General features: G+C 49.2%; 1 protein-coding gene across 5 annotated transcripts in view; it reads left to right on the forward strand.

Annotated features, from left to right (window-relative positions):
- ADAM12 (ADAM metallopeptidase domain 12) overlaps positions 1-22694 on the forward strand; it is a 322879-nt gene that overhangs the window by 19483 nt on the left and 280702 nt on the right. For all 5 annotated transcript variants that reach the window (XM_075000469.1, XM_075000470.1, XM_075000471.1 and 2 more), the window contains exon 2: positions 3613-3746. In XM_075000469.1, coding sequence (XP_074856570.1) covers positions 3613-3746 — 134 coding nt within the window. The remainder of the gene's footprint in view (positions 1-3612; positions 3747-22694) is intronic.

Consider the following 22694-nt stretch of genomic DNA (forward strand, 5'->3'; position numbering starts at 1 on the left):
GCAGCCCAGCCAGGGCTGGAGCCAGCATTCTCAGAGTCGAGACCAGAGCCAGCATCCATGGCACCAGTATCTGGCAGCCTGCCTGGTTCCCCAGGGCTGGGGCAGGAGGCAGATGGGTCAGGGCCACAGCCGGTGACAGCCTGGCTGGGGCCAGCAGCCCAGCTGATCCAATGGTATGAAGGTGCTGGGGCTGGAGGTGTGGGGGCCAGAAGCAAGGGAACAGTGAGGGGCTGAAGTGGAACTAGTGGCACAGAGGGGCAGTAGACTGAGGGGCTGGAGGCAGGTGTCCTCCACAGGACAAGCAAATTCACTTGCTCAGGGTTGATCAGATCCTGAGTTTTCCAGACCAGGGACGTCCAACCTGTACTTGTGGGGAGCAAAGGTAGTTCTTTGGTCTTTCCTTCACACAGATGAAGGAAGAGAAAGTACTGAGAAGCGGTGCTGCAGCTAGAGGAGCTTCATATCCAAAAGAGAGAGTATGGCTGGCGGTGGTGCAGGAGTGTAATACAAACCTTTACTTTCTTCTCTTATTTCCCCCATGCCACATGGGAGTCATGCCACTTTACATCAATTTAGACTTATTTTTAGCACCTATCAAGAGCATGTCACAGGGATTTCTAGAAGTGTTCCCTGTGGCAAGCATAATACCGTTAGTATGTTTTGGAGAGAAAAATGTCTGATAAATTATGTTGCACACAGATGGTGTTTTTATTTTTAACATTTTGTTACAAATCTAAGTATTCTGACAGTAGGTAGAGCATCAACTCAGTTATGGCTTATGTGTGCCCTGGACGCCTCTGGATTCTAAATACATTGTAACCAGCTAAAGGCTACGTCTACACGTGAAGCCTACATCAAAGTAGCTTATTTCGATGTAGCAACATCGAAATAGGCTATTTCGATGAATAACGTCTACACGTCCTCCAGGGCTGGCAACGTCGATGTTCAACTTCGACGTTGCGCAGCACCACATCGAAATAAGCGCTGCGAGGGAACGTCTACACGCCAAAGTAGCACACATCGAAATAAGGGTGCCAGGCACAGCTGCAGACAGGGTCACAGGGCAGACTCAACAGCAAGCCGCTCCCTTAAAGGGCCCCTCCCAGACACAGTTGCACTAAACAACACAAGATCCACAGAGCCGACAACTGGTTGCAGACCCTGTGCCTGCAGCATGGATCCCCAGCTGCCGCAGCAGCAGCCAGAAGCCCTGGGCTAAGGGATGTTGCCCATGGTGACCATAGAGCCCCGCAGGGGCTGGAGAGAGAGCGTCTCTCAACCCCTCAGCTGATGGCCGCCATGGCGGACCCCGCTATTTCGAAGTTGCGGGACGCGCAACGACTACACGGTCCCTACTTCGACGTTGAACGTCGAAGTAGGGCGCTATTCCTATCCCCTCATGGGGTTAGCGACTTCGACGTCTCGCTGCCTAACGTCGAAGTTAACTTCGAAATAGTGCCTGGTGCGTGTAGCCGTGACGGGCGCTATTTCGAAGTTAGTGCCGCTACTTCGAAGTAGCGTGCACGTGTAGACACGGCTAAAGTGTCTAGACAAAAGAGTTTGAGACCACTAGATAAGTGCCTTTTAAGGCCTTTGGTGAGCAAAATTCATATGAATTTGTTAAATGGAGCCCAATTTCAGATTTCCACATGGAGAAGGATAACATGAAGATTAAAAAGTATTAGGGGAATAATAAAAAGTCTAAGATTAAAATTGCTAAACCCTTTGTGTGCAATAAACTAAGAGGCTTCAGTAACCTAAAACGGTATCATTATGTCTGTGCAATGACTCAAATGAGGACCAACTGTCTCAGCCAAAGAAATGGAAAGAACATAAGGAAAATCTGTGTTCATCATCTGTCTTTTAGGGAACTAACACAACATAACAAGCATAGTAGGAAGGTTAAACTACCCAAGAGAAATCATGGATCTGGTTACACAGAAGAGCAATACTAATTACTTTTTGATGTAATCTGTGGGTCTAATCATACCAACATGTAACTGAGGGGCAGTGATTCATCCCTTGTTACTCTCTTATCTTGATATGGAAAAATAATCCTGATAAAATCTAAACTGCCCATTACTTCATCCTTCACATCCCTCTTTAAGATTCCCCTTAGCCATGAGAGCTGCAGATCCCAATCTGTTGATGGTGCCTAAACATAGCAATTATGCCTGTTCCACTTGCCCCTCTTTCCTTTTCCTACTCCAACTCTGAAGAAATGAAAAATAAGGACAATATAGCCGTGTCTACATGTGCACGCTACTTCGAAGTAGCGGCACTAACTTCGAAATAGTGCCCGTCACGGCTACACGCACCAGGCGCTATTTCGAAGTTAACTTCGACGTTAGGCGGCGAGACGTCGAAGTCGCTAACCCCATGAGGGGATAGGAATAGCGCCCTACTTCGACGTTCAACGTCGAAGTAGGGACCGTGTAGTCGTTGCGCGTCCCACAACTTCGAAATAGCGGGGTCCGCCATGGCGGCCATCAGCTGAGGGGTTGAGAGACGCTCTCTCTCCAGCCCCTGCGGGGCTCTATGGTCACCGTGGGCAGCAGCCCTTAGCCCAGGGCTTCTGGCTGCTGCTGCGGCAGCTGGGGATCCATGCTGCATGCACAGGGTCTGCAACCAGTTGTCGGCTCTGTGGATCTTGTGTTGTTTAGTGCAACTGTGTCTGGGAGGGGCCCTTTAAGGGAGCGGCTTGCTGTTGAGTCCGCCCTGTGACCCTGTCTGCAGCTGTGCCTGGCACCCTTATTTCGATGTGTGCTACTTTGGCATGTAGACGTTCCCTCGCAGCGCCTATTTTGATGTGGTGCTGCGCAACGTCGAAGTTGAACATCGACGTTGCCAGCCCTGGAGGACGTGTAGACGTTATTCATCGAATGTTCCTACATCGAAATAAGCTATTTCGATGTTGGCTTCACGTGTAGACATAGCCCATATAACTAACAAAGCAGCTTCTATTCTTTACCAAGTTCAATGCTCTTCCTGTTGCATCTCCATCCTTTGTCTGTGTCTTTAGTCCATAACCTTTTAGGGTAGGGATTCTCTTTTCTTTGTTTGTACGGCATCCAGCACAAAAGGTCATCAAAACTGTTTGGGGCTACGCTAATATAAATATTTAGTGTAACTACTTCTTCTGTGTTCTGTTAAATAGATGTTGCTGTAACTCATTTATTTCTCTTTGTTGCTACATGGAGTGGCGGTGCAAATGTGGTTATTGTACCAGCGCTGCCCCTGTGGTTTTTAAGATTTGGGGTTTCAGCTGCTCATAAGTTACTGCTGCTCTTGCTTTGCTGCCTTGAGCCACTGAATCTTCTTTTCACCCTCTCATCCAGACTACATTTTCATTGCATTTTTTACAGAAGTGCAAAGTGTGCTGAAAAGTACAAGTACCCTTAGCAGCCAGAGGGTTCTGTCCCCTGCGCTCTTAAAAATCAATGAAGGTTTTGCTGTTGATTTGGCTGGAAAGAAGAATCTGCTATTATGTTTTAATATTTCATTTTTCCTTGAACTTACTGTGTTTTGAAATATTCTGCCAAGTCACCTTACTAAGGATTATGTTGTCAAATGCTATTTCCTACTAACACAAAACTTTTTCTCCTACTGCAGGAGAGAATATGAACAGCAAATTGGAAATCTCCAGGCAACAGATGTCAAAGAACCAGTCACAACATTATGAGATAATAATTCCCTATATTTTGAATGGAGAGCAATGGAAACCAATAAAAAACATTGCTTCAAAGGTTAGTTTTTATTTTGCTAACTATTATAGAATAACAATATGCACCAACTGAAAGACTTTAAATGAAAACAAATGAGTGTACTTCACCATAGCTGTTACAGTCTTCTATTTATTATATTTTAATAAAATGTCTGCCAGCTAGATATGATTATTTGCCTATTTTGTGTGAAATATGTTCTTAAAATAGGTGAGCTCTTTGGGTGGTTAAAACGAACACTTGCCTCCGTTCAAAGTGATATTTTATTTTTGATACAAGAAAGCTAAATTTCAAAAAAAGTGGCTGTTCTGAGAGAGGTTAACGTTAATTATCTGAAATCTATTGACGAGCTGTGACACACCTTTGTGGGGTTCTTGTTCTTCAGATAGGAATCTGGGAAAGAAAGCACTGGGTTGACGTTGGAAGGGAATGAGCTTTAAAGGTTGCTTAGGGAAATGGAAGATTTTAGAAAGATCAGTAAAGATAAATTTATAGATGGCAAGAATGGGTTGAGTAAAAAGTCAGTGTAGGCCATTTACTACATGCTACTTTTATCTACCTGCTCCATCATAAATCCTGGCACCATTTACTCCTGGAGTAACTTAGAACATATATGTGGGTACTCTGTGATAAGGGCTGCTCCCTGTACTTACAGTAATGTTGCTTGTTAGGGCTAGTTCAAAACATGGGGTATAGCCCATAACAAGGGGTTGTACCAAGTATTTCTTCTCCAGGAGCAGCCAAGGGAAGGAAGTCTGACTGAGGCCGCATCTACACTATGCAATAACATTGAATTTATTTTTGTCAGTTTTCTAATTCTGGAATTTATAAGTTCGATTTTGACCATCCTCACTTCAGCCATGCTCCCCACAAAGTTGAGTCATTGCTGCCACACACACATTGGCTAAAATCGACTTGCAGTAGTGCATTGTGGAAAGCTATCCCACAGTCCCCTCATCCCCATAGCATTCTAGGTGTGCTCACTGGTCTTGATGTCATCTTTCCCCATTGCATTTTCCTCATTCTCCTCCTGAACCCTGGAAATATGTCAATCCCTGGAAATAATGCAGAGACCCTCAAAAGCTGAAGAAAGAATATATGGTTTTCCTTCACATTATGTTGCCAACGTGGGTGCAGTGACTGTATTCTCAACTGGCCATCCACTTGCCCACTTCCCGTTATTGCATGAATGCGATCCCTGACATGAATGCAAGGGCCCATACTGTTTTTTAAAGTGAGAAGGAAGAGGATAGGAAAGTGTAGGAAAGAGAATTTTTGGTGTCCCCCTTCACTATATTGGTGTTGGGGAGAGTCCTTGGCTTTCGCGTGCATTATCAGGCTTCCGTGTAATGACTGTTCTCAAGTGGCCACCCACTTGTCCCACTTCCCACCATTGCATGCATGCAATCCCTGAAAATGATGCAGGGTCCCAGACTGTTTTTTAAATTGAGAAGATAGAGGATAGGAAAGTGTAGGAAAAAAAGAATTTTTGGTTTCTCCTTCACTATATTGGTGTTGGGGAGACCTCCCCATGGCAGCAGCAAAGCTCCCAATATCTTAACCACTGGGGGACACTTCCCCTTGGTGGCAGCAAAGCCCAGAATATCTTCCCGCCCTTGGATCCCTAACCACATGGCTGACAGCATAGTCAGCACCAAATGGCAGGCACAGCCTTTTATTGTGTTGAGTTGGGAGCTACCCAGGTGATGTGGCTGAGCGCGGGAAAGACCCAGACTGTGTGGCGCCTGTGGGCCGGGGGGGGGGAGAGTTTTGCGCACAAATGTAAACTGCTTAGAACAAGTTTCTCATTGTGTTACGCAAGCACGACCCTCAGCACAACCTTGTTGACATGTGGTATGGCGGGGGATGGGCTGGCACCAGGCAGCACAAAAAAAAAATAGCAAGTGTACAGATAGACCCATGAACTCCCTGCAGGGGCTATTTGAATGGGTAGATGCACTCACAATGCTAATAGCATAGAAAGAAATAAGCTGAACATGAGCCCACAGCAAAAGGCTTGCTGCTCCTGCTTGGAAATTCAGGCTTTTCCTGTTACTGGAGAGCAGTGGCCAGAGCAGAGCACTGAGAGGGGCACTATGGGTTACATACGGGACACCTCTGGAGGCTAATAAATTCACTTTTAAGACCTGGTTCTTCCACAGTTGCCTTTAATTGAACTTCTGAATTTGAGCGTGATGCTATACCCGTCAGGTAACTGCGATTTTGTAATCTCAAGATTAGTGCACGCAAACTCGAGCTAATGGTCTTTACAGTGAAGACAGTCACGTGGTAAAATCGAGCTAACTGAATTAAATTTGAATTTATCTTATAGTGTAGTTACACTCAGAGTCAGTTTGCTCTCTGCTCCTCTGCCTTGCTTGGGAGGGAAAAATCTGCAACTGGCTGGAACCAGTTAGATTGCTTCCCCTCACTGGTAGCACAGATCTGCTGATTAGCACTATAGAGAGCGGTGGAGCCAAGCCACTGCCCATTTCTGGGTGGAGCCAAGCTACTGCCCATTCGTGGCCCCACCCATGTCACCCTCAGACATGGTGGATGAGGACCAGCCCCATTGAGCTTTCTCTCATGCACACACTGGTTGACCTTCACACAGGAGCAAGAAGATATTTTATGGCCCCCTAGTCTTCTGCATGGGCATATAGATAAGTGCCAAGCTTGTTAACTTAATTTTTCTTAAATTTTTTTGTTTTGTTCCATTCCCTCTTTGAATTATTCCAAAAGTCACATATGAACAATGTGTAAAATGTAGCAGAATCTTAGCCGAAAAAAAATACGGTAATTCAAAAACCTTATACAGTGAAATCATATTAAATTACTTAAGAGCTCTCCTTTTGAGGGACAATGCTTTTGAGTTGTGCTAACCAGCAATTGACAGAAGTGATGAGAAGAATATTTTAATGATGAGATTTCTTTTTAAAAAATCGTATTTAAATTTTGCTTCCATTTTTTTCAAATTGCAAAGAAAAAATAGTCATATTTTTTCTTAATTTGAATTTCTGTCCTGACAAGACTGATGTTGTTATGCATCTGTAAAAATATGTGAAATATTATGATAGAGAACTCTATGGCTTTGTCCTAAATGTATGTGCAAGTCTATTTTTAGTCTTTAATTGGAAACAGACTTTCTCCTTGCAGAGAACTTTAGACTGCTGAAACCCACTCTAGTTTTCTGAAAAGGTTACAGTGGTGTACCTTTTATGTGAGTAATGATAATGATTTATATCATTAATTTGTTTCCCAGATTTTCTTGCAGTTTGAGATGAACATTAGAAAAGATTTGTGGTTTGGTAGAGAGATCCATTTGCTGTGTCAGCACTTCTTAAAATATTTCTCTTCCATGGAAACTGTTATAAATTAAATACATAAGTGCAGATCAAGCTGTGGGAAGAACAACAATGTTAAATTGGTTGAGGGAGAAAAATTATGAATAGCTTGTCATTTTGTTGATCAGAAGCAGAAAAGTTAAACAATGTTTTGGAAGTTAAATAAGAGTCTTTGTTCTTTACTTCTTTTGAAACCGTTTTGTTTTAGTCTATATTCAAAGTAAAAGGTAACCACAGGAGATACACTGTAGTAGAAAATACCGAAAGGTAAGCAGTTAATTATGTGTTACGCTGGCATATCAGTTGTTTGGGTATGCACTTCAGAATAGATAATTGCATTCTACTGAGTTCACCCCAGCATGAATCTACTTTGATTTCAAAAATTTTAAGGTAGGTTGATCCTGCTTATCCCTTGCATGCAGAAAACTTTGAATTAAAAACAGGGAATGGTATCGGTCATTCAATAGATCCCATTAGCCCTGCTCTCAAAAAGCAAGAGTCTTGTCTAGTATTCCGTGCTTCATGGAGATGCTCCTGAATTACATACATTGCAGTATCTGAAATTAGAATATGATGCTAAGTTAACACTGAAGCAGGGTCTGTATGCCGGTGTCACCTTCTTAATTTCAGTGTGTGTTAAATACATGTAACTAATGCATGAACTTTCAAGGATATTTACAAATATGAGACATTGAGGGGCAAACTACCAGCGAGTTTCAAGCAAGAGAGAATTCAAAAAAGTGATAGGAGGTAAGAAACCCAAAATTTCACATCAGGATAATTTGAAATGTCCTATAATTCAACATTAACCTGGTGTTATTTTTTCAAACTGTGCAGAAAGTAGAATTTTTGTAATTTAAGATGGAACAGTAATATGGAAATGTCACTGTTTCTTTGTAATATACATTTTAAACATATATATCCACAACTAACTTACTGCTTTATATTTAAAAAAAAAGTAAACATCTTTTGACAAATGTTACGAGGAGTCTTATTTTTGTGATTGTGAACATACAACTCCTCTATATTTGTTATTGTTAGTGTCCAATATTGTCTGTAATGTTGCTGGAGCTGTGTTGGTCTAGAATACTAGAGAGACAAGGTGGGTGAGGTAATATATTTTATTGGACCAATTTCTCAAATTAGTCCAATACAAGATATTACCCTACCTACCTTTTCTCTAAAAAAGTCAAAAGTAAGAGGAGAGCTGCTAACCCTATTGTTTTTGCTAACCCCAGTTTGGGTATTCAATTTTGCTCAATTAAATTCCTTTCTTGGTTTTAAGTAGATATAGTATTAAATTTCTTGTGCTGCCCTAGGACCCAATTCTGGAAAAGCTTACTCCCTGGAGTGGTGTCTACTATTGTAAGTAATCTAATTGCCCTCACAGTCTTATGTATGAGTAAGATTATTCATGTGTGTGTTTGCAATATTTGACCCCTAACAGTTATGTGGCATTGATGTGTGCTTTTAAGCAGCTATTACATTACATGCAAATATGTCTGCTGTTTAGTGTTTGGCTAAATTATTCTTATTTATGTGTGCATCAGAGAAGATGTGGATAGTGGCATTATAGTCTAAGGCTGAACTCCAACTTCCAGTCTAACTCCCCTTTTTATTTGTTTCTAACTATCCCCATCAAATCCATTTTAGTGTTGATATTTTCTGTGCTTGGTCTCAGCCCAAAGGTGTTAGCAAAATCCTTTCAGATGCTTTTGTAATATTCAAGTGAAGAAAAAATATACTCCCTTCTTCTTCGAGTGTCCCCGTGGGTGCTCCACATTAGGTGTCGGGCTCGCCCGGCGCCGCAGATCGGATCTTCCAGGCAGTTTCTGCCGGACCGCGCATGCGCTGGTGCGCACCACTCCCTTGCGCACTCCTGGCCACGTGCGCGATCCGGTCCCCGCCAGTTCCTCTTAACCACCGTCGGCTGCAGACGGAATCCGACTAGACTACGGCCAAGTTAGCGTATTGAATGCTTTTAGCTGTTTTCTTTAAAGTTTTCAAGTTCTTAGTCTATTGTTAAGTTAGCCAGTTGTTATTTTCAAAAAAAAACAACAAAAACAAGAAACAACAAGCGGGACAGAATTCAGTCCAGTCCTAGTAACAAGCGGAGCACCAGAGGCCAGGAGCCTAGGGCCATTAGCCCTCCTGCCGTGGCAGGCTATCCGAGAGGGGGAAAACAGCACAGAGAAGGTGCTAAGTACCCCATTAACAACTAAAAGACTCACCAACAATGTCCTCTTCAGGATTCAAGAAATGTGAGTCTTGCCGAGAGGCAATGCCAGCGTCTGATGGGCACAGTCACTGTATAAGGTGCCTTGGGGAGTCCCATGACACGCAGAAATGCTCCTTCTGTGCAAAATTAACAGCCAGAGCAAGGAAGGACAGGGAGATGCGGCTTAAAATGCTGCTATTCGACAAGGCCCTCCAGCCAGACGTGCCGGAGCGGCCGCAGCAGGAGGGACCCTCCGGGGCCCATAAAAGGAAAGCTGCCTCCATCACCCCATCAGCACAAAAACGGAGGAAAGTCTCCCCAACCCGATCCCTGCCGGCAGCAACATCGAGCGGGACGGGAGGAGCGCACAGCCCCCAGCCGCAGCAACAGCTGATCGGCGGCGGCACGGAGAGCCACGTGGAGGCGGCTCAGCCTCCGATAATCAAACAGCCGCCCCGCACCGCAGGCAGGGCGGCGGCTAAACAAGCGGTGGTACTGGCAGCACCGCAGGCAGTGGCACCGACCCCCGGGGAACCGGCGGTGCAGAGCGCACAGGTACGCAGCCTGCAGGCACCAGAGGACACCGCCGCACGGCACCGCCCATGAGCATGCCAAGCGCGACGCGGACGGGGCCAAGATCCCGTGCACGTCAGGGGGCGGAGCCACCCCCTCAAGGGAGGGGGAAGGCTGCACAGAAAACAAGGCACCGCAGCCCCTCTCCAGACAAGGCTGCAGAGTTGCTTTCTCTCAGCCCTCCGCTCATGCTGCAGACTCCAACTTGAAGGCAGGGGTCCCCCCTAGCCTACCCGGAGCCCCCGTCTCCATTTTTACAACCAGCCTCTCCCTGGCTGGGACCACCTTCACCCTTCTTGGGGTTTGAGCCGCTGGAGTACTATCACAAATCACTCTCTCCAGTGTCCCAGGTCTCTCGACGATCTCGCTCCCCCAGACGCAGGGGGTATGCACCAAGGGAGTGGTCCAGGTCACCTTCCCAAGAACAGTGCCCATGCTGCCATGGTCATCCCTATCACGTGGGGCATAGACACCACCGGCAGTCTACCAGGGAAAGATCCCCACAGACGGTCCCGTATCCCTGAGGGCAATCGCGAACGGGGACAGAGACTCAAGTATCTCAGGGGGGACTGGTTATGGAACCCCAAGATTTTCTCTTGCAGTCTTCCAGCGAGCGGATGTACCATCATCAACAGGAACCGGAAGGGTCCAGAGAGGCGTATCCTAGTGGTTCCTCGCTCTCCTCCCCGGACAAGGCTACGGCCCCGGGGGACGTCCATCCTCCAGACGATCTCAAACAGTTTCAAGAGCTGTTTAAAAGGGTGGCCTTCACGCAAGGCATCCAGACAGCAGAGGTGCAAGAGAAACACCATGAGCTCCTCAAAAATCTGAGACCTCCGGCCTCCTCCAAAATAGCAATACCGCTTGACGAAGCAATCTTGGAGTCTGCCACTATGATATGGCAGACCCCTGCGACTATTCCACCTGTCCACAAGAGAGCGGACAAGAAATACTTCGTGCCGGCGAAGGGCATGGAGTTCCTGTTCAGCCACCCACAACCAAATTCCTTGGTGGTAGAGTCGTCGCAACAAAGATCAAAGACATCTCAATTCAAGACGGGGGAACAGACAAAGATGCCAAGAAGCTAGAGCTGTTCGGCAGAAAGGTCTACTCCTTCTCCACACTACTGTTGCGAATGGCAAATTATGCAGCGCATCTAGAGAACCACAATTTCGACAACTACACTAGGTTAACCTCCCTCATGGACTCGCTTCCAGAGGACAAGAAACCAGTGCTCAAGGCCATCGTGCAAGAAGGCTACGCGGCCTCGAGGACAGGAGTTCAGATCGCCCTGGATGTTGCGGACACAGCAGCACGCTCCACAGCTACGGCAGTGGTGATGCGAAGGGAGTCCTGGCTCCAGACTTCAGGTATACCGAGGGATCTGCAGGCAAAGATCGTCGATCTTCCCTTCAACTTGCAGAAGCTGTTTGCTGAATCAACTGACTCGGTCCTTCATTCCAGTAAAGATTCAAGAGCCACACTTAGGACCGTGGGGATTTACACCCCTCCATACAGAAAGAAAAAGTACTACCCTCAACAAAGACGGTACCAGTACCAGCAACAGCGTCCCCAGTACCACAGTGGTTACGAGCAAGGGCGACATCAACAGCACCAGCAGTACAGAACTCCCAGGCAACCTTCCCAACAGAGCCGTGCGTCCTCAGGGCAGGGCTAAAGACCACAAGTTTGACACACAGATCCAGGGCTGCGCCATCACTACCATCGCACAAGGTCATCCGAAGCGGTTATTCCACCATCGCCTCCGACCATTCTATGACCAGTGGCAAAGGATCACCACAGACAAATGGGTGCTGGAGATCATAGCCATGGGGTACGCCATCTCCTTCCAGTCGCTCCCACCGCCACGACCTCCACCCAGGCCCCACCTCCAGGAGGCCTCCCACGTAGTGAGGCTCAAGCAGGAGGTAGACCATCTCATGCTCATAGGGGCAGTGGAAAGAGTGCCGGAGCAACTGCAAGGGAGAGGGTTCTACTCGAGGTACTTCCTCACGGAGAAAAAGACAGGAGGCTGGAGGCCCATCTTAGATGTTTGAGGCCTCAACTGGTACCTGCGCAAGCAACGCTTTCAGATGATCACAATCACCTCCATCCTTATGGCACTAGATGATGGAGATTGGTTCGCAGCCCTCGACTTACAAGACGTGTATTTTCACATAACTATCCATCCGGCTCACCGACGATTCCTCCAGTTCATGGTAGGCAAAGAACATTTTCAATACAAGGTCCTACCGTTTGGCCTCTCCTCGGCCCCCAGAGTCTTCACCAAGACCTTGGCAGTGGTGTCAGTCTACCTGCACAGACGGGGTATTTATATTCCCGTATCTGGACGACTGCCTACTCAAAGGGGCCTCGAAGGAGGAGGTACTACGCATCACAGCAGGCACGTTCTCTTCGCTTGGCCTGGTTATCAATCTGGCAAAATCAAAGATAGACCCCACACAGGACACAGAGTTCATAGGGGCACGCATAAATTCTATTACAGCAAGAGTGTATCTACCAGAGACACGCTTTCGGGCCATCGGCTCCCTCGTGCAAGTCATCACCTTCAGCCCTACGGTGCCAGTTCTGATGTGCTTACAGCTGCTGGGCCACATGGCAGCAGCGACGTTCGTAGTACAGAACGCCAGGTTACACATGCGCAGCATGCAGCACTGGCTGGCAAGCGTATACAAACTGGCAGCACACACCATTCACAGGGTGGTGTCGCCCACAACAGAGGTGCGCAAATCACTGCAATGGTGGGTAAACCCCAAGAACTTGCTAACAGGGGTACCCTTCCACCAACCACAAATATCGGTTTTTCTTACTACAGATGCCTCCCTCATAAGGTGGGGAGCACACATGGGCGAAGAGGTGACGCAAGGACTGTGGTCCTCCACGGAGCAGTCACTGCACATAAATATACTGGAGCTCAAAGCAGTGTTCAACGCCTGCAGACGCTTTCCAGACCATATACAAGGCAAAGTAGTCGGGATCAGTTCAGACAATACCTCCACCATGTTTTATATAAATCGGCAAGGAGGAGCTCGGTCCCATGCCTTATGTGCAGAAGCAGTCCGGTTGTGGAACTGGTGCATCGCCAACAATATAACCTTGAAAGCCTCGTACTTAACAGGCGCTCACAATGTGAAGGCAGACCAGCTGAGCAGGCGTTTCGCACTCACACACGAGTGGCAGATCCGTCCCGATCTGCTATGACCGATTTTTCACGCATGGGGTTTTCCCCAGATAGACCTGTTTGCTACTCAACACAACAAGAAGTGCCCACGATTCTGCTCCAGGCAGGACTGGGACGGGGGTCCCTGGGGGACGCATTCGCGATCTCCTGGAGGGGCCCCCTGCTTTACGCTTTTCCTCCCACAGTACTGATCCACAAAGTCTTGCAGAAAGCCAGGAGGAAAGGATCCCGAATGATCCTGATAGTCCCAACGTGGGATCAACAGCAATGGTTCCCCCTACTCCTGCGCATGTCGGACCGTCCACCGATGCCCCTTCCGGTGGCGCCGGATCCGCTCACGCAAGCCCAGGGGTCCATAGTGCATCCGCACCCCCAAGGCCTGCGACTACAAGCGTGGTTAATCCATGGCTGAGCTCCCTAGAGAGCACATGTACTGAGGAAGTGCAACAAGTCCTAGAAAGTAGCAGGAGGACTTCCACCAGGAAGACCTACAAGCAGAAATGGACTCGCTTCACGGCATAGTGTTCTACCAAACAGCTAGCCCCCCTTTCGGTGCCTATACCTGTAATATTAGAGTATCTACTGGACCTCAAGAGAGGAGGACTCTCACTATCCTCGTTAAAGGTCCACCTTGCCGCCATTTCGGCATTCAGACATGAAGAGGAAGGGCACACGGTGTTCGCCCATCCCATGGTTACCAGGTTCCTCAAAGGGTTGGTAAACCTATACCCCCCTCGGAAGCCGCTTCCACCTTCGTGGAACTTGGACCTGGTGCTTAATGTGCTAACGGGACCACCATTCGAGCCTTTGGCCACGGTTTCCCTCTGCCTCCTTACGATAAAGATGACCTTTCTTCTCGCAATCACGTCAGCTCGCAGGGTGAGCGAGCTTGCGGCAGTTATGGCAACGCCACCCTGCACTGTTTTTTCCAAGGAGGCGGTAACCATATGGCTGCATCCAGCCTTTGTTCCTAAAGTTTCTTCTGAGTTTCATATTAACGAACCTATTGTTTTACCCTCGTTTTATCCAAAGCCTCATAACTCTAACAAAGAGGCGCGCCTACACCTCCTGGACGTGAGGAGGGCGTTAGCCTTCTATATAGACAGGACCAAGACCTTCCGGAAAATGGATAGACTCCTAGTCTCTCTCGCTCCCAAATCAAAAGGAGAAGGTCTCTCTTCGCAGAGAATCTCGAAGCACATCGTATCCTGCATAAAAATGTGCTGCGAACTCAAAAAGACTCCTTTTTTGGCCACGCCCAGGGCTCATTCCACTAGGGCGGTGGCGGCATCAACAGCCTTTTTCAAGGGCGTTGCGCTAAAAGACATTTGCAGAGCGGCGACCTGGTCATCCTATGACACCTTCGCCAAACATTACGCCCTTCACAGGGTGTTCCAAGAGGATACCCGTCTCTCGACAGCGGTCCTCTCGGGGACAAGCTGCACATAATCCGATTACCCACCTCCTATCTTGGGTTACTGCTGGGTAGTCACCTAATGTGGAGCACCCACGGGGACACTCGAAGAAGAAAGAAAGGTTACTCACTGTAGTAACAGTGGTTCTTCGAGATGTGTCCCCGTGGGTGCTCCACTACCCGCCCATCCTCCCCGCTTCGGATCTCTGTTTAGTGTTTTGCAGGAGCATCCGAGGCGGTTGGTCAAGGAACTGGAGGGGGCCGGATCGCGCACGTGGCCAGGAGCACGCAAGGGAGTGGCGCGCACCGGTGCATGCGCGGTCCGGCAGAAACTGATTGGAAGATCCGATCTGCGGCGCCGGGCGAGCCTGACACCTAATGTGGAGCACCCACGGGGACACATCTCGAAGAACCACCGTTACTACGGTGAGTAACCTTTCTTTCCTAGTTGTTCCAAGCTGAATTTTCCCTTGAAGTCTGTTTTGGGACTTAAAAATCAAGCCAATTTTGATGAAAGTTGAGCCAATAACTTTATCGTGCACAGTAGGTTTTTTAAAATAAGAACTTAGAGTGACCATTTGCTTGGCCTGAACCTTCAGCCCTCCACCTGGGTTAATAACATCCTATTGGTTTAGTCTGTGGGACAGATCACTCAATCACAAAGAACATAGAAAGTCAAGTAATACCAGAGATAAAAATGCTCTGCTGAAGGTGGTGCCAGAGCCAGGGTCAGGAACCTGCGGAGCCCATCATTAGGTGTAAGGGAGAGAATTGCCAGGTCATCAGGGTTGGTTAGTAGCACTGCTGCTGAAGCAACTGGAACATGTAAATCTCCAAAGCTACTAAGATGCACAGCGGGGATAGTAATGGGAACAGGTGGATGTAAAGAGGGCAAAGTAAATGCACAGGGAGTGTGGTGAGTGATCATTCATATTTTTGTTGATATGGATGATCCACATCACAGCGTGCATGCTCCTGCCTTCTGGATTGGAGGTTTTTGTGTCAGCAGTATCCCATAGTCTACGTTTGTGGTCAGTGTGACTCTGGTATGAAAGTCTGGAGTGGAGGGGTTCACCCCGTGTCTGCTGCGTGAAACAGTGTTGTGATTTGTAGCAGGTTAGCTACACAGCTTGCTTTGTTTTATCCTTTTATTTTTTAGTATTCCTTTCTAATTTTTTTTGCTTTGGTTTATTTTTTTTTCCAGGTGCTTCTGCTTTTCCCCTTTCTGTGTGGTCAGGTCCTCTTTGCCATTGGTCCCTGTTTTGTTTTCAGCCTTTCCTGCACGGGTTTGCCAAAGTCCCTGGGCATAACAATATTGGAGAGTCCCATGTCCCATCTCAGTTCAAGCTTCATGGGGAGATTTTGAAAGCTGAGGGAAGATAAACTAAAGCTGCTCCTTATGGAATGTTCTCTAAGACCTGCTGGGTCCATATCCATCCCAACCCTCTGGTATGTAGGCCTCAGGCACTCAGAGTACTCTGATCACCTCTTCAGCTATGATAAGCCAAGGCAATGAAGCAACTTTGGATACTTCACAGCCTTCTAAAAGGAAAAGTCTCAATTTCCCAGAGGGAGACTCTAAAAGAAGGGGAATAATCAACTCTATGACCAAGGAACAAGGAGACTCTGCATCCTGATGCAAGTACTGCCCAGTACCAAGATATCAGTATCACTAAAAAGAAACATCTGCTGTTCCCTGCAACATAAATTCTTCTGTGAGGCAGGCCTGAATGGCACTATTATCAGTGCCAGTATCGGAGCCTTGCAAGCGTGTGACCCCAAGAACAAGCTCTCCACTAAAGAATTATCTTCAACCCTGACTTTAGTAACATCCTTGTTGGGTCCCAAGTTACAAAGAGTATGAGACCATATTTTGTAGCATTGCTGGTGCTGCTTGATGTTTTCCTGAATACTGTTCAACATGAAATTATGGCAAGTTATATATGGCCATTGATCTTTCCAATACCAATACCAAAAAGCTTTTGGGGCCAGTAGGGCCACCCAGCAAAAGGTCCATATTCCTAGTAAGGGGACATCATCTCTGGTGACCTCCAAGTCAGTGGTAATTTTGACATATTGAATCCCATGAATCCTCTCCTTGTTCTGGGTTTCATGCTGCATACAGTCACCCTCCTCCCACCCTGTGGAAAGAGTCTCTCCCATTTCCTGCCTTCCTGAGAGTTTGTTACTTTAGGCAGATTGATCCGAGAAGGACATTCCATCCAATTCAGATCCATACGCCAACCTCCTCTTCCTCACTGTTTCTGTTTAGGGGCCCTTCTCACCTCTTCTCACAAAGGTCTCCTAAGGCTGCTGTTAATCTCTCCTGCTCCTGGGAGCAATTGAACCTATTTCTCCTCAACTTGATTGGAAAAGGATCTTGCTTCTGGCACTTCTTGGTTCCCAAAATAAAAGGAAGCTGGGGACCTCAGGATTCTACATGCTTTTTTCCCTTACCTAGAGGTTCAGGATGGTACTCAGACAACACTGATTCCATCTTTAGATTCTGGGTACTGGTTCACCCCCTTCCTCAGAAGCCATACTTTCATACAGCTATGCACTCATCTCATTGGCATAGATCCTTGCCAGTACCTTCCCTTTGGCCTTTTCACTGCCCCGCAAATGTTCACAGAGGTTGTTGTAGTCACTGCAGTTCATCTTCATCAGCTAGGAATAACTGTCTTTTCCTATTGAATAATTGGCTGCTCAAGAGTTGTTCCTTTCTCAAGATGCTGTCAGCTACCAAAAAGATCCTAATCCTGTTTTGCTTCCTGGGTCTTCATCTTAAACATGGAAAAGTCTGCCATAGCTTGACATCTGTAAAACGCATACACTTAATCAGAACCATTCTAAACAGCTCAGCTGAGAGTGGCACTTGTCCACAGATAAATTTACTGCACTATCCAGCTTCATTTCCAGACTGTGACAGTGCCCACAGACCACAGGAAGGGGTTGTCTTCAAGTACTGTGCCTACAGCAGCCTGCACGTTCATAACAGCCCATGCACGACTGCATTCTCAGGGTCCTGAACCCTGGCTCAGACCCTTTTACAGCCGAAACAAACTTCTGAAATGGATAGCTATACCTCAGAGTTGTTGAATGCCTGAACTGGTAGAAGGAGCCTTGCAAGACTTGTGTGGGTCTTCCCTTATTGTGCCCACACCCAGCAGAGGTGTGTCTGATGGGTTAGGGTGCCCACCTCTTATGACTTCACAGCTTAGGTCAAATGGATTCTCTGAGTCATCCGTCCATATCAAGTTTCTCAATCTCAGGGCAATCCACTTGTCAACATTTCATGTCTAATATTGGGGCCACTTGTCAAAGTAATTTTGCACAATAGAGTAGCTGGGTACTGTATAAATGGCCAAGGAACAGCAAGAGCCCCATCCTCTACCACTGCTTCCTTAGGAGTTAATTTAACCTTTCCTTACCTATTCCACTTTGAGATATTAATTATTTGTAAATGCCCTAAGTGAACCCCTATGTGAACCCACTTTGTTTTGACCTAAGGCTTCATCACAATTTCACATCAAGATATCCAGGAGTATTGCTAATATTTTACTCAAGCCTCACTCTTTGAGGGTGCATCTACACTTGTCCCTTATTTTTAAATTAATTTTGAAAGGTGGCCCAATTTTGAAAGAGGCTGCGGAGCGTCTACACACCCAACAGCCTCTTTCAAAAGTGTTTTCGGCGAAAAGGGGCTCAAATTTTGAAACCACTCTTCCCATCCAGGATCAGGAAGAGCAGCCCCTTTTGAAACCAAATTTTGAAATAGGACGTGTGTACATGCTCCAGGCCCACAATTTCGAAATTGCAGGTCTGCCATGGTGGTGGCTTCAGGGAGCGCGGAGATGCATTAGCAAGCCCCGGTGGGGCTGTGTGGTCCCTGGGCCAGCCCCTTAAAGCTGCATGGCCCCGGAAACCCTGTGCAGGAAGCTGAGAGCATGCCCAGGGCCTGAGGAGCACAAGCTCTGCCTGTCACATGCTCATGCAGCCAGACAGATGCACCACACAGCCATGGTGAGCCCCCCACCACCACCACCACACTTCGGGGACTCCGAGGAGGCCCCTTCCTCCCAGCCCTAGGGATCACCTGAGGAGATCCAGGGCCAGAATAGGAGGGGGACCCTCCTGGACAGAGGCCAAGGTGAAAGACCTCCTCGGCCTCTGGGCAGAGGAGGAGGTGCTACTCCACATCACCGGGTGACCCCACAACGCAGCTGCCTTTGAGCAGCTGTCACTGGCGCTGTGGAGGCAGGGACACCCCCAGCGTACAGCTGCTCAGGTCTGCTCAAAGGTGAAGGATCTGAGGCAGGCCTATAGCTGGGCCAGGGATGCCCGCAGGCAATTGGGGGCTGGGGCAGGCCTGAGGTGCCCACATTACCAGGCATTGGAACAGCTCCTCGGCCCGAAGGATGTCCCTGAGCCATCGGTGGTGGTTGACACATGCAGGCCTGACACCAATTGGGAGACGGACCCACAGGAGGAGCCAGGAGCCTCCAGCCACACCACACCTGCAGAGCCAGGGAGTGACTCAGAGGAGGGGGGCCCACTCATGATCGCAGTCAGCTCTGATACTTCCAGCCAGGCCTCCTCAAGGCTGGTGTCCCTGGACCTGTTCTCCGGAGCCCCAGGTAGGTAATGGGTGGATTGGGCGGCCTGGGTGGGGGGTTCTATCCCAGGGTCCCGTGCCCTGTCCCAGACCCAGGGGCAGCGCCATCCAGCACCCGCACACATGGACAGCACCCCAGCCCTTCTGATCAGGAAGGGATGTGGGGGCCAGGCAGCAGCCAGTAATCACTCCACAGATGAGGTCCCAGCAGGCACATGGGAGCCCCAAGGTGGGGTTGGCAGGGGAGGCACCACTTTGGGGGATGGTCTGGGGGTGGTGTGGGTGGAGCCCCCGGGTCCACGTGACAGCACTGACGGATGGCCTCTTTTCCCCCTTGTGTGTCCACAGCATCATCCTCTGAGGGCCGGACCACACCTGCGCCACTGTCCAATGGAGCTGGAGAGACTTCCTCCCCATTGCCCAGGCTGCCGCCTGCCCAGCCCCAGAGGGCCCGACGGCAACACCACTACGACCCGCAGGAGGCAGCAGAGGCCCACATTGCAGCCATCTGGGAGCACACCGCTGTGCTCCGGGAGTGGCTGCAGATGGAGCGGGAGGACAGGGCCTGGTGGAGGGAGGTGCAGGCTGAGGCGTCTGCAGCCCTCTGACAGCTGGCCCCCCTGCCACCCCAGAACTTGCTCCCACTGACCCCGAACCTGCTCTCCCCACCTCTGAACTCACCACCCTCATCTCACCCACCCTTACCCCATCCACCTGGCTTGCCCTGGGCCACTGGCTGATTGCCAGTGTGAGCCAGGAGGAGGATCTCCCATCTGGCCCACCAAGCACTCCGTCTCCCCCATCTCACCCAGCCCACCCCATCCCTTAGCCTCTGGCCGATCCTACCTCCCCATCCTGCCAGCCTCCTCCCGCCCCTGATGGGGCCACGCACCCGCGGCAGCAGGGGTCCCCATATCCGCTGGGGGTCTTGCCCCCCCACTCCCGTGGGGGACTAGACCTGTCCGAGCCTCTTGGCCCTAGCCACAGGGGCCTCATTGTATATAGTTCTACCCCATTTTCACCCCATATTTAGCTCCCATAGGAAGACCCCGCACAGTTCTTCAGAGGTGTTTATTTGCATGTATGTAGTTGGCCCCCAGTTAATAAACCCTTTTTTGTGCACCCCAGGGTCCCCTGTGTGTGTGGGGGGGGGCCGTGCTGCAGGGTGGGTGCGAGCCATGTGCCAGGTGGAGGTCAGCGTGGCTCCTGCACGAAGGCCTCCCAGAGGGCTTTCTGGACCCTAACCCCTTCCCAATGTGTCTGGTGGCACAGGGCCATGGGCAGTTGCTCATAGCCGGGGGGCTGCAGTCCACAGCCCACCCTGGCATGTAGCGCTTGTGCTTGCCCTCCACTATATTGTGCAGTGCACAACAGGCCACGACCACCCCGGGGACGTTGGGCAGGCTGACGTCCAGCCATGCATTCAGGCATTGGAAACGCCCTTTGAGGTGTCCGAAGGCCCTCTCTTCAGTGTTGCAGGGGTGGTTCAGGCGGTTGTTAAAAATGTCCTGGCTGGCAGTGGTGAGCCCAGTGTAGGGGAGCATCAGCCACAGCTGCAAAGGGTACACCCCATCGGCCACTATACATGGTGGCATCATTGTGTTTCCCATGGGGAGCTCCTGGGCAGGGATGTAGGTGCTCTCCTCCATGCGCTGCCCCAGACAGGAGCCAGGCGTCGTGGGCTTGTCCGGACCAGCCCACACAAATGTCACAGAACCAGCCCCAGGCATCAATGAGCACTTGGAGCACCACTGAGTGGTACCCCTTGCAGTTTATGTAGTGTCCAGTGCTATGGTCCGGGGCGCTGATAGCAATGGGGGTGCCATCGAGTGTGCCAAAGCAGTTTGGGAAACCAAGGGCTGTGAATCCTGCCATGGTGTCGTCCAAGTTGCCGAGGCAGATGGCCCTCTGCAGGATGAGGCGATTGATGGCCTGGACCACCTGTAGAAGGGGGCACTGACACGTGGGGCCTGCACGTTGGGGAAACCCCCTGCCCCCTTCTCCCCGTAGGCCCCCCACCTGGGGGGCCCCCCTGCCCCCTCCACCTTCCCAGGGTGGATGTGGGGTCCTTGTCTGACTTACCTCCAGGAGGACAGCTCCGACAGTGGCCTTGCCCACCCTGAGTTGGTGCCCCACTGAATGGTGGCTGTCCGGGATAGCGAGCTTCCAGAGGGCGATCCTCACACACATCTCGACTGGGAGTGCAGGCCACATGCGGGTGTCCATGTGCTGCAGAGTGGGTGTGAGCCATTGACGCAGCTCCAGGAATGTCTGCTTTGTCATCCTAAAGTTCTCAAGCCACCTTTCATTGTCCCACTGGCCCGGTACCAGCCTCTGCCACCAGTCCCCACTGCTGGGGTGGCTCCAGAGGTGCCGTGGGGGACGGGGAATGGGGAGCAGTGGTTGCCCCATTGACAGGGCCTGCAGGACTCCTGTTGGGGGGAGGTGGGCCCCAGGGCATCCATCATGCCCAGGATGGCAATCACCACCTGGGTCCCAGTGTGGGTGGGGGTATTGGCCTTGGGCAGCTGCTGTTGCTCCATTCTCCTCCCATTCTTGGAGCACGGTCCACGCAGTGCTGTGTACTGCTCTGTGGTGCTCTGTGTGTGCAGGGTGGATGTGTTTGGGAGGAGCCCTTTAAGGTGGCTGCTGGCTGTGGGACCTGGAAGGGCTGGTTGGTCATGTGACCCCAGGCGTGGTGTTTCCTAGCTGCTTATTTCAAAAGCGCCCACGTTCCTGTGTGGACGCTCCCTTTTGAAGAATGGGGGGAGTTCTTTCGAAATAGTGGATTGGTACAGTGATCCATTTTGTGTGTGTAGCCACACTATTTTGAAATCCCTTATTTCAATTTTGTTTTTCGATGTTCCCCCTTTCAAAATTTTTTTGTAGTGTAGAGACACCCTGAGAGTTGTAATCCCCTGGATGTAAGAATGGCTCTTGCCTTCCACTCGGAAAGGACTAAATCCTTCACGAATTCTCCCAAACTTCATCTCTTTCATGGAAAGAATGAAGAAGTGACTGATTTCTACATGCAGACTGTTGTAATGGGTTTCAGGATGCATTTTGGCATGCAACTAATCTTCTGGATCTCATCATTCACTTATGGTTGACTGCCCCTTCAGCCAAGGGCCAATCCACTTCCATAGCCCTCCATACAAACCCATCATAGACATTTTCAAGGCTGCCAGCTAACCATCTGTTCACACATTTTCTCAGCACTATGCTCTCATGCCTGCTTCCAGAGAGGATGTAGTCTTTTGTGATTCAGTCTGCACAAATGCACTTCCCTAGAACTCTCCTCTTTCTGTAGAAACTGCTTGAGAGTCTCCTGGCATGAAGTATCTGTAGGGACTCTAACTCAAAGAATGAGAGTTTTACTTACCTGTACAGTAACTGGAGTTTTTCAAGATGTTTTGTCCTCCTGGGTGCTTCATCACCTGCTGTTCTTCCCCTCTGTTCCAAATTCCTTGCCTCTGGACTTCATAGTTCAGAATGAACCAAGCAGCACAGCTGTATACCGACATGAAAACATGTAAGGAATAAGTGCAGATCTATGGACACTGCTGACAAAAAGGCTGAGTTCATGTGACCATGCTCATCCCTTCA

This window comes from Carettochelys insculpta, chromosome 7, assembly GCF_033958435.1.
Source record: "Carettochelys insculpta isolate YL-2023 chromosome 7, ASM3395843v1, whole genome shotgun sequence".
In the NCBI taxonomy this organism is placed as follows: Eukaryota; Metazoa; Chordata; order Testudines; family Carettochelyidae; genus Carettochelys; species Carettochelys insculpta.